The 12,200-nt window shown below is 29.1% G+C and overlaps 2 protein-coding genes across 7 annotated transcripts in view; one reads left to right on the top strand and one right to left on the bottom strand.

Annotated features, from left to right (window-relative positions):
* The window catches only part of cutlet (chromosome transmission fidelity protein 18 homolog), an 86,770-nt gene extending 82,691 nt beyond the window's left edge, over window positions 1–4,079 (bottom strand). For 2 of the 6 annotated variants that reach the window (XM_014421097.3, XM_067052168.1), the window contains exons 1-3: window positions 3,830–4,079; window positions 3,623–3,717; window positions 1,530–1,701 (exon numbers count right to left, since the gene is read on the bottom strand). In XM_014421097.3, coding sequence (XP_014276583.1) covers window positions 1,530–1,701; window positions 3,623–3,717; window positions 3,830–3,905 — 343 coding nt within the window. In that variant the 5' untranslated portion in view covers window positions 3,906–4,079. Of the gene's footprint in view, window positions 1–1,529; window positions 1,702–1,977; window positions 2,123–2,505; window positions 2,595–3,622; window positions 3,718–3,829 lie in introns of those variants that run through there. The other 4 variants (XM_014421096.3, XM_067052165.1, XM_067052167.1 and 1 more) reach the window with 4 other exon arrangements.
* Window positions 4,080–4,570: 491 nt separating this feature from the next.
* pAbp (poly(A) binding protein) lies at window positions 4,571–11,982 on the top strand. The gene is made up of 12 exons (XM_014421100.3): window positions 4,571–5,049; window positions 6,585–6,778; window positions 6,889–7,005; window positions 7,213–7,377; window positions 8,047–8,160; window positions 8,267–8,461; window positions 8,570–8,785; window positions 8,867–9,020; window positions 9,179–9,414; window positions 9,784–10,014; window positions 10,447–10,551; window positions 11,172–11,982. Exons 1-12 carry the CDS (start codon window positions 4,851–4,853, stop codon window positions 11,241–11,243), a joined length of 1,998 nt encoding a protein of 665 aa, XP_014276586.1. The 5' UTR covers window positions 4,571–4,850; the 3' UTR covers window positions 11,244–11,982.
* Window positions 11,983–12,200: the final 218 nt, after the last annotated feature.

Here is a 12,200-nt window from a genome sequence, read left to right as displayed (position 1 = left end):
TGTGGTTGTTATCTTGTTTTGTTTTTAGCCCTGAAGAAGGCTAGAAACTCTAGCCGAAACGTCGGCACATTAAAATAAGTTAATCATACTTATTTATGTTTTTCATTGACAACACTAGAACAATTTAATTACTAATAATTAATTTTAATACATCAACAAAAATAATATAAATATATAATAGTTCAAAATATATCTAAGACACTGCCTGCTATACGATTCATAGTAAGTTGAGATTTGGCTTATTGTCAGTAGACGGTATATTTCTTCTGAAATGTAGACCATGTGTTAGCAATATAATTTCAAAAAAACAATTCATTGAGAATTAGTCAGGAAAAAAAAAAATAAACAAATTGTTTATGAACAAAGCTGTGCCAAACAATAGACATAGCAGTTGACAAAGTTTTCAACCAATAAGAAGCTAGAAAGAATAAAAAAAAAATCAGTGGACAGAATGATGGATAGTACACAGAGCTTAATATTACTCTGATCTTGACCATCGACCAGAACAGACACTCTTAATAATCTCTTCACTATTACTTTCTTACTTACTCAACAATTAATTTTTTATTAACTTCCAATAATAGTAATTTCTTGTGATATTTATTACTATATATCAGTATTACAGTGCTTTCAAGGGTTTATACAAATTAAGAAATATCCTGAGAAACTGGAATCAAAACCAGATCGCAGTTATTTACAACCAATTACAAGTACAAAGTAAAGCTTTACATTAACAATAAATTCAAAAAGTAATTTATAAAAACCATACATAGACAATGTAAGTCATTAGGAAAATTAAAGAAATATTAGTAAATGTTAAATTATATGTAATTACAAATATTGCAATTCCACTAATCATCCAATCCCCATAATTAAACAACCAGTTTGAATAGTGAATTTTTTGTTATTAATTTAGTTATAAAATTAAAGAAAGGTATAGTTAATAAGTTTAATAATTGTAAAATTTATTATCAATAACTGATAAAATAATAATTATGTTATAAAATGAAAATTGAATGAGCCTCATGAGGATATTCTCAACGTTCTGAGATGAAATTATTTGGATTCTGGGACCTAAACATGTGTATTTCTGTTGAAAACTCGAATTCGAAATTTTGCACAATCACAATGTTGTGCCATTACTATAAATTCAATAGATATGTAAGTAAAAGTAAAAATCACAGCAACTACTTAAAATATAATTTTTTTTTTCAGCCAAGACTCCCATTGGAGTCCTATACTGCAAAATGTAATTTAATTATAGTATAATGAGCATCATAACAGCATACCAAAAGTTTTTTTATACAGAGGGTAAAAAAAAAAGTTAAATATAAAGCAAAACACTTCCCGATTGTTTATTAATTACTAAACCCTAAAAAATGGAATTCAACCTTTAAAGAAACAAATATACAATTATTACAATAAATAAACAATTACAATTCGTCAATACAACATATCGATATGTATAATTGAAATTTCAATAGATTATCTTAGTAAATTATGAAATTCAATTGAGTAAATATACTCACTTTCTTCCATTTCAAGGTCATCTATATCTCCAAATAGGTCATCAACTGTTCTTTTATTGTAGGTTTCATCCAATGGAATGCACCCATCAGGAGTATTGTAAAGATTCTTGTTTTCTTTAAGTTGAGGAGAATCAATTAATACATCTGAGAGATTAGATGGGCCAGCAACTGCCTGTAAAAAATCATCTTAAATAGTAGTAGTAGGCCAACACATGAGCGACAGTCAATTTTAATTTCCCAAAGTTAAATTTTTATATAAATGGAGAAATCTGCCCAAAGGTTGTCACTTGTAATGTTAAAAGTCTATACATGACGAAATAATAGCTTTCTAAGCTTAACAAATTCATCAAATCCTTGCTTGGCAACCTTTCAGCCTTCTCTAAGCATGAAATTCCAAAAAGTAAAGTTACTAAGGATGATTTGGTAAATGCTTCTCTTATATGAATACCTGTAAGCGGAAAAAAAAGGTGGTTGGAGTACGGTGCTACAAGAATATCATTAGATCAGGATTGGGTACCTCTAACACTGCCTGCTCCTTGGGACTTCCTATATAAGGCTAAATTGTTCTAATAACAAAATAAAAAAGGAAAGGAACATAAGATATAAAAAATTAATTATATCATTGCGACAATTTATACTGCTTAACTAAGGACCAATGCTTTAAATATATTTGCAAATATAATTTTATTGAAATAAAGACAAATAATTATTATTAATAATAAGCCAATTAGATTTATAAAACATAAATTATGAATAAAAAAATGTGAGCTAGGTTGTAGAGAATATTCTAAGCTAATCATTATAATCTTCAAAAAATATATATATATATATATTTTTTTTAAAAAGAGTGAAATTTCAGTTAATCAATAACAATCTTACATATCAAGGATTCTAATTAATACCTCTAATCTCAAAATTAAAAAAACATTTAGACTTTAATTGAATTTATTGTTATACACGTCTATATAATTCAAACCTTAGATTTTATTCAAAAATTGAACACCAGCAAGGATGCCCATGATACTGCCTCTCGAGATTGCACAAGGTTTAACAATTTGTAACTCTGTCAGTAAATGACTCCTAAACCTGAAAATCCAAGGACATCTAATATAATATTGGAAAACAGACTAACTTCAATGATTTATACTGAATTTATGTTTTGATTCGATAACTAAATTTTTATTGTCATTAAACCAAATGAACTATTATAATCACATATTCATTGTCACAGTGATTGTATATATCAGTTTTACTATGATTTGGTTTAAAGTAATATTTATTTTTTATATAGGAGGTTTTGTGGGCTTTATCAATGTAAATTTAATTTTAGAATTATTTATTTCAATTTCTTCAAGTTTAATTGAATGTAATTAAATTATTTTTCATTTTGAATTTATGAAGTCATAAAAAAAGTTATACCACAATAGCCAATGAAGTGGTTCAATACTTGGCAAGAGAGTATTGTTTCTATATCCATGGTTGAGCAAGATGATTTTGTCAGGACAACTCTCAGCCTCTAAGTTTTCACAAATAAAGAGTCAAACCACAGCTAATAAAACAAATAATTAACTGCCATAACCATATTCGAGTTCAGGAGATGTGATCGCAGTACCTTACTAATAGAACTACCCTGTTCCGCTATGTCATTAAGTTACTTTAATAACTGCATTGGTTCTTGGGTTTTTATTTGGAACTGAGAGATAATATTACTCGTATGACTAATAAATGAACAATCTATATTTGTATAAAATATGCATAAAGCAAAAAGGATCTACCCATCTAATCTTGATTCACAAATTCCTTATAAACCCCATCAATTCTCTATCTTAAAAATAAATTCCTGAGTCTACAAGGATAAAACTAATACAACAGTGCTCTTACAATGAATATTACTAAAATTTATGAACAAAACATTATGAAAGAAAATAATTTGAGAAAATTATCATGTCACAAAAATAGCTATATGAACACATCATGTTCTGAAACAGTGATACATGTCCATACCGAACAGTAACAATAGATACATATGTGCCCGAGAACATGAAATATATTTCTTAATGACTAGATTCAAATAAGAAATCCTCAAAACTTACAGGATGAATGGATTTAGGAGTGGTGCACTGATCAAAGTCAAGACTTCTTTTGGATTTTTTCAAAGACAAACTAGATGATGGAGGCTCATAATAATCTAAAATCAAATGACGAATATTTTATTTGAAATTATATTATACAAAAAAATGGGATAAATCTTTTATTTATATATGAGTGAGTCAATGTATAATTCATCTCAAGGAATTTACCATCCATTTCATTCATCATTTCAATTTCAGCTGCATGAGCTAATTCAAATTCTTCATCAGGATCCGGATAGTCCATTATTAACTGGTTTTTGGTATAGTCTTTAAAAATAAAAAATTACAAAATATTTGAATCTTGGGTATGCTATAACCTGCAAATTGGTATACTTCCTCTACTAATTTGAGTATATTTTCCCGCCTCCGCGACTATCACTCACTGACCTGTTATATAAGATAAAGTTATTTTTATAAGTACATTTAAAAAAAAAATGAATATCAAGGTTAAAAATATAAAAATATACTATATATTGTTAAATTTAAAAATAAATTGAAACATGAAAATATTATCACAATTGATATTAATATAAAACTTTTGTTTTAGAGATGTTCATCTAAACAATTTACTATCGCTAAAAAGGTATTACAAAATCTGTGTAGCTTGTTGAATGATTTAGCTTCAAATCAAATAATAGTTGTTAAAAGTTAGATGGTGTGCGTGTGTATAATTAGTAAATGTTGTGAAATTTCTTAGAAGAAATTGCATGTAAACTTTTTATGGTAGTTATTTAAATAATTTTTATAACAAAATTTCATAAGTTTTGAAGGGAATTCATCAAGAAATATAGGTAATACTAAGTAACTATTTTGTTACAATTTGGCGCGGATGAATAAAGGCCATGCGCGCTACGGCGATGACCCAGTTTCAAGCCCTCTTCCTTAAGAAGTGTAGGTCTTTTATTGTGAGGTTGTGTTTCCTACCAACAGGGTCACACAACCCACTTTTTCGTGATTAAAAGTAGTTAAAACGCCAAAAAAATTATAAAACTTTAAAAATACAAAAAAATAGTAAAATATTATAAAAAAAATTAAACAAATTGTTCGTTTATCGTTCGTTTGTGAAGAAGTGCAACGTGGTCTGGGATAGGACTCTGACGTACGGTGAGCATTCGTTCGAAGCAATTTGTGAGCCCCGTTCTCTTTGTTCGGTTTGTGTTTCTTGTCGAAATTATAGCAAACAGCCAAAATGAATACAGGACCAGGAGGACCTAATTATCCCATGGCATCCTTATATGTGGGTGACCTGCACTCAGACGTTACGGAAGCAATGCTTTTTGAAAAATTTTCATCGGCTGGACCCGTACTTTCAATTAGAGTTTGCAGAGATATGATCACTAGAAGATCATTAGGTTATGCATATGTCAATTTCCAACAACCTGCAGATGGTAAGTTTTTTTTCTTCTAATTATGTTTTTTTTGTTAGAATTAGTGTTAGTATAATCTTATTTTGGTGTATTGTGCTGCCCTATTAATTTATTCTTTTAATTATAGTCTTAGTGGTTATGATATTTTTTTTTATGAATCAGACGAATATTCTTAACCCTAGTTTTGATTCTTTAACTTCTAATTATTTTTAAATTTTATTAGTTGTTAAGTTTCACCACAGCATGGTTTCAAGTCTTTGTTTCCACATTTATGACCTTGGGTCCCCAACCATGTTTTTGATGTGATGTAATTGCTTAATATTTTAGAAAATTTGTTTCCATATTTTATTAAGTGAACTGGTTTGTAATGCTATAATTTTGGTGCTCTTACCCTTTACAATTTTTGGAAACCAATATGGGCTGAGTTAGTTTTAACTTAGCAAGCATGGTGTCTCCTGTTCAACCTTTAAATCATCTTGATTTCATTATGTCTCCTAAATTTTGTCATTTTATTGAATTATTAAGAATTATTGTAATAATTTTAGAAAAGAATTAGTAAAACTAATTGTATGATGGTTGAGTTAATTTCAATTTTGCAAGCATGGTGTTTCATTTAAGAATTATTTTATTTTTTATTCCACTTGTTCTTCAATGTTCTTTATTCATCTAATTATTTATAGTCTGTTTGGTTAATTAATGGTAATTTATATTGAAATTAATCTTTAATCAGTTGTAATATAGCAAAGTTAATTTTAGCTATGGAAGCATGCATGCTGTTACTTATTTAAACTACTAAATCTTTTGGTTTCACATCCTCATAATCCAGTTATTTAAAAGTCATTTTGTATATCTAATAATAATTTAAATTATGGGCACCTTTAAAATGTGGTTCTATGTCCCAACATGCCCCTTAACATCATTTATTCTTTTGGTTTTACGTTGATAGTTATTAGATAAATTTAAAACAAATAAAAAATGAATTATTGAAAGAACTACTAATACTGTTGATCAAGACTTTAAGTATTCAACAGTGAAGGTAGGAAGTTAATGATTGGTACATAGTACAGCTTATCAGACTGGTTATATCCAGTCCTCTAAAACAATAAATACTCTTATTTATATAATCTAAAAAAAACTTATTAAATTGTTGACTAAGGCAAAGCCTGACCAAAAAATTTGTATAATGCCTCTCGAACATTATTAATTTAATGTATTTTTAGTTTTATATAAAAAGAAAAAAAAAATTAAAAAGTTAATCCTTACAATGAGTTTGGTAGTTTGTTTATATTTAATAGGATTCAGGTTTTGTGTTACATCTATTATATAAGGCTGTTTTGGTTTTTAGGGTCGGCTTTTACAGCTCACCTAATTTTTTTTAAGAAAATGATTTTCATATCTTTTAATTTTAGTTAAGAATAAAAAAAAATAGTAGTTTAATAGTTATTATGTATTTTATAAAAAAAAAAAATATAATAAAAAAATTTTAATATGTAGTTGATTGAGTGGTTTAAATTAATTAATCATTAAATTTAATTTTTTGTTTGCTTCTTTTGCAGCTGAACGAGCTTTGGATACAATGAATTTTGACAACCTTAAGGGTCGTCCAATTCGTATAATGTGGTCACAACGTGATCCTTCTCTCAGGAAATCTGGAGTAGGAAATGTCTTCATTAAGAATCTAGACAAAAGCATTGACAATAAGGCCATGTATGACACTTTCTCAGCTTTTGGCAATATCCTCAGTTGCAAAGTAAGTACTTGCGCTATTGTATACATCATATATATTTGATAAATTACATTTTTAAAAGTTAATTTGTTAAACTTCAGTTGTAAATGAACATTTTTATTTATTTGTTATAGGTGGCACAAGATGAAAATGGTGTTTCAAAAGGATATGGTTTTGTCCATTTTGAGACCGAGGAAGCTGCCACTAAGTCTATTGATAAAGTGAATGGAATGTTGCTCAATGGTAAAAAGGTTAGTTATTTCATCTTTCGTAATATTTTCAAAAATCTAATTGTGGAATTCTAAATATTACTATTTAATATTGATTACAATTATTATTATTTTTTGAAATGTTAAACCAGTTAATGTGATTAGGCCATTTATATTTTCTGTGAAATTGTTACTTTTTTTTTTTTGTTTAGTATTGTTAGCTACATGACTGATTTTACCTTCTTTTAGGTTTTTGTCGGCAAGTTCATTCCGCGGAAAGAACGTGAAAAGGAATTAGGTGAAAAAGCCAAACTTTTCACTAATGTGTATGTTAAAAACTTTGGCGAGGATTTTACTGATGACATGCTTAAAGAAATGTTTGAGAAATATGGGCCGATCACCAGCCACACTGTTGTAAGTCTTTTTAGTTACATAATTTAATATTTCCTGATCAGAATTCCTGAATTAAAATTAGTTGCTCAGATCTGGAATTTTTACCAAGTGAAAGCTATTCTGCAACATATTTAGTTCAAGGTTATTCTTAATTTTTTTTTAACTTATATGTTTACAATCAATATTGTTTCTATTGAGGCAAGTCACTTAGTTTAGTAATAGGTATCGAGTTGATTTTGTGTAGACCTGAATTATTAGCTGAGTATCTTATGTATTTTTCTTTATTGAACTAGCCTCATTTAGTTAATATTTTAGTACTTATATTTTAATGTTGGTTTATGAAATGGTTATGTTTTGAGTTGAATTTTACACCTATAAAATAAGTTTAATTTATTGATAAATAACAATCAAACTTATTTCATTAGGGTTAAATTTTACAATCAACATAACTACTTTAAAATTTAGGTATTATAATACTTTAATAAATAAGGTTGATCTAGTAAAGAAAAGCGTGATTAAACTGAAGTAAATTTATTTTATTTTTATTTTTTTTTTAAATAAATTAATATCAATAGACTGTTCAGAATTTTTAATTTTGTAAGTCCTATATTATTCTTATTTGTCTTATATTATTTAGGCATTTAAATGTACAATGATGTATCAAGGGTTATTTAAATGTTATTTTTTTAGGTTGTAAATAAAGATGGAAAGTCTCGTGGTTTTGGTTTTGTTGCTTTTGAAGACCCAGAAGCTGCTGAAAGAGCAGTTGAAGATCTAAATGGGAAAGAGCTCATTGAAGGAAAGGTAATAAACATCGTAGATTAGTGCATTTCATTTTAAAAGAATATTTATACTTTTTTTTTTTTTTCGATTTATTCTAAACATTTTTTTTTTTTTTTTCAATGTTTAGCCGTTATATGTTGGAAGAGCGCAAAAGAAAGCAGAGCGTCAACAAGAACTTAAACGAAAGTTTGAACAGCTTAAAATGGAACGTATGAACCGTTATCAGGGCGTCAACTTATATGTTAAAAATCTGGATGATACCATAGATGATGAAAGATTAAGAAAAGAATTCTCTCCTTTCGGAACTATCACTAGTGCAAAGGTAAATATTGTTTTAATTCATTAAAGTTGATATGTGAACATTAATATTTTGATTTGTTTGTGGTAATTTATTTAATTATAATTAATAATTTTTATTTATTATTATTAGGTCATGTTAGAGGAAGGGCGTAGTAAAGGATTTGGTTTCGTATGTTTTTCATCTCCTGAAGAAGCTACTAAAGCAGTAACTGAAATGAATGGTCGTATCGTCGGAACTAAGCCTTTATATGTTGCTCTTGCTCAACGAAAAGAAGACCGCAAAGCTCATTTAGCATCTCAGTATATGCAAAGAATGGCCAATATGCGTATGCAACAGATGGGACAGGTAAAATTAATTTTTAAAAAATTGATTTTATGCATATATATTTTGATTAGATGATATAGATAACATAATTTTTGTGTTTAGATCTTTCCTACTGGTGGTACTGGTGGATACTTTGTTCCTACTTTGCCACAGCCGCAAAGATTTTTTGGCCCTGCTCAAATGGCTCAGATGCGCCCTCAGCCTCGTTGGCCTGCCCAACCTCAAGTCAGACCCAGCACACAAGCTGCTGCATCAGGTATTGGCTAAATCTTACTCTCCTATTCAAATTTCTTTTATATTATAGTAAATATCACGAATATTGTGGCTACTTCCATATGATAGAAAAGTATTACTGTTAAATTATTATTTTTAGTCATTTAGTTGGTAATTTTACTGAATTTATTTTTCCTTCAGGTTTTCCCAACATGCAAGGGCCATTCAGAAGTGGACCACGAGGCCCAGGCGCTGCCGGTGGTGGTGGTGGCCCAGGAAGTGCCGCCGCTGCTGCCGCAGCTATGCGCTCGTCCATCAGTGCTGCTGCAGCAGCCGTGGCTGCGGCTGGTCGACCAACAGCCAATGCAGCTGCTGCTGCCGCTGCCGCTGCCGCGAACCCAGCTGTTGCCCGGCAGTTGGCCCAAGGAGCTTCTCAGGTTAATATACTATTTAAATATAGCTCTGTTTCTTATATTTTTGCCTATATTAAAACAAAATTAATTTTTTAAATTTTAATGACATTGTATTGTCTAACTGTTTATTGAAAGTGATCATATCTGAGACATATATTATCTCATATCTAATGCTGATTTCAATCTATGGATTTTAATTAATATTAAAAAAAAAAGTATATATTTTTAAGTAGATATTATTTTTTGCATACTGCAATAAACTCATTTAAATTGATTGTATTGAGCTTGAGTAATAGTTCTTTTTTTCCTCCTATTTCTTTTATAATGATTAATGGAATAGTAAGATTTTTCTGTGAATTTGCATTATCTAACTGTAACATATTTTTGTTAAAGGGTGCTCCAGTATCTGTATCAGCTCAAGGCCGTCCTGCAAACTACAAGTATACTGCAAATATGCGCAACCCACCACCGATGGGAGGTGGAGCCGGAGCAGGTGCAGGAGGTCCTCCACAACAAGCCCTACACATTCAAGGGCAGGAGCCACTCACCGCAAGCATGTTATCATCAGCAAATCCTCAAGAGCAGAAACAGATGCTCGGAGAGAGACTCTTCCCACTTATCAGAGTATGTTCCTTAATGTATTTCTGTTAAACATATAATTTATAACATATGTTGTAGTTAAGTAGATTTAAATGAATAAAAGAACAATTCATTTAAAATTGTTCCAGTCGATGATTCAACTCTCATTATGAGATTGAAACAAAAATATAATATCCACTTCTGATAAATTAGATTCAACAAAAAAAAAAAAAATTTAACTTGGACAGCTTGACTTCTAACCAGTAGTTTCTAGTATTTGATGTTCCTTGAATATCCAGGAGCTCTTATATTAATTTATCATTCTATATTTTCATTTTAGATTAATGATCTCAGGTAATCCATATATTTCATAAAGAATAGTATACTATTTTCAGTTTTCATATTTGTAGTTAAGAGTATTAATCTGTTGTTTGTAATTTTCTAATTTTTTGCTCAATATTTTACTTATTTTTTCAGAGCATGTATCCCGATCTTGCTGGGAAGATTACAGGAATGTTATTAGAAATCGATAACTCAGAATTGCTGCATATGCTCGAACACCACGAGTCCCTCAAGGCCAAGGTTAGTATAATTTTCATCATATAAAAAGAATCTTGTCAGAACTCGGGTTGCTAATGTATTAATATAACTAAAGGCTAAGGCACATAGTGATATTACACACTCCTGGTTTTATTTATTTGTTAAATGTTACAATTTGGGTTAACTCTTTCGGTGTCAATATTAATGGGACTATATTGGTAATAAGTAGTATTTTTTAAGAAAATTTGTATGAGTAAATTTTAGTCTTGATTTCATTTAATATCCAGCACCTGTATTCTAGATTCAATGGCGGATTCCATTTGTCTCAAAAGATGTTTTCCTTATTTCTTCATCTGGTGTTGTGTAAATATTGATAAATTGATAATATCACTGATTTTTATTTTTTTTAACCAACAATCAAAATGAATTGATAATGAATGGCATAAAATATATATTTTTAAAAAATTGGTCATTAGGGGACTAGCTACTAGATTTTGCTCTAAGCTTTGTCATTGCCTATACGTTGCCTGCTAATAATGACTGATGACATTATGTGACTTAGTCTTTTTACTTAAATTCCTAATCAGTACATGAATACAACTAGAAAGTATTGTAAATGTTTTTAACATAACATTGTAACATTTTTTTTTACTCTTATTTAGGTTGAAGAAGCTGTGGCTGTATTACAGGCCCACCAGGCTAAGCAAGCTGCTGCATCTGTTAAAAAAGAATAAGAGAAGTAAACTGTTGCAGTTAGGCTAGGTCCTAAGGCCAGCATAACTTAAGGAATGGGGGAAACCCGACCACGCTCTCTTCGCCCCTTTCACCTATCGAAAAGAATAAAGGAACAGAAATAATGCCTTAAACTTTAAAAAAAAAAAAAAAATTGCCAAAAACTTAAAAAAGAAACGAGTAACTGTCTTGAAACAATTTTTATAAATATTAACAGATAATTTTCAGTCTCCACCTTTTGTCCATGATGTCTTCAGGCGAGGATATTTTTTTTACTCTCGTATTAAGTTCTCCCATTCCTGTTCAAAATTTATTTTTGTAACTTTTCTTTTTTTTTACAACTATTATTTCTATCTTTCTTGTGACTTTGCAGCGTATTGACATTATTTTTAATCTTAATTGTAATCTTGATTTGTTTTGTATTATTTTCGTGGTTCTTAATTATTATTATTATTGTATTCATACTATTAATTATATTATAATGGTGTCTTTGTTCAATAAATTTTTGCATTTATTTGCAACATTAAAATGTTTTGGTAAATTTTATGTATTTCTTTTAATTGGAAGTTATTCTGGATATTGTTTTATGACCATTATGGTGCTGTGATGGAAAAAAAAAAATTAAAAATCATTTTTCCTTTTACATTTTAAAGTAAAACATTCCGTAGTTTCCCTGAAATTAAAGTTTTGACTTCATCACAGCAACCAGTTATTGGATTAAAATGAATTTTTTTACATCAAGTTATGTCAACGCTCTTGATTTAACTTATATATTCCACTAAACCCCTAAGTCTCCTTACTTCATTTACCATAAATCTTATAAACATTTAGAGAAACTGAAAATGTGGATTATCAGTTGTTATTGTTTTCATTATTATCCTGTGTTTATTGCTTAAAATTTTATGTAAGATGCTTGTCAGTCACTGGACTAAAGTATTTTTTTTATAAAAACTGATTAA

The sequence above is a fragment of the Halyomorpha halys genome, unplaced genomic scaffold (assembly GCF_000696795.3).
Source record: "Halyomorpha halys isolate HHAL.00 unplaced genomic scaffold, Hhal_1.1 Scaffold303.1, whole genome shotgun sequence".
In the NCBI taxonomy this organism is placed as follows: domain Eukaryota; kingdom Metazoa; phylum Arthropoda; class Insecta; order Hemiptera; family Pentatomidae; genus Halyomorpha; species Halyomorpha halys.
Note: the sequence above shows the minus strand (reverse complement) of the source record. Positions and strands in the feature narration are given on the sequence as shown.

Coding starts and splice junctions, on each gene's coding strand:
- pAbp (XM_014421100.3), top strand. CDS start 4,851: ATGAATACAGGACCAGGAGGACCTAATTATCCCATGGCATCCTTATAT. Junction 9,021..9,178: donor CACACAAGCTGCTGCATCAG/GTATTGGCTAAA, acceptor TTTTTCCTTCAG/GTTTTCCCAACATGCAAGGG. Junction 10,552..11,171: donor ACGAGTCCCTCAAGGCCAAG/GTTAGTATAATT, acceptor ACTCTTATTTAG/GTTGAAGAAGCTGTGGCTGT.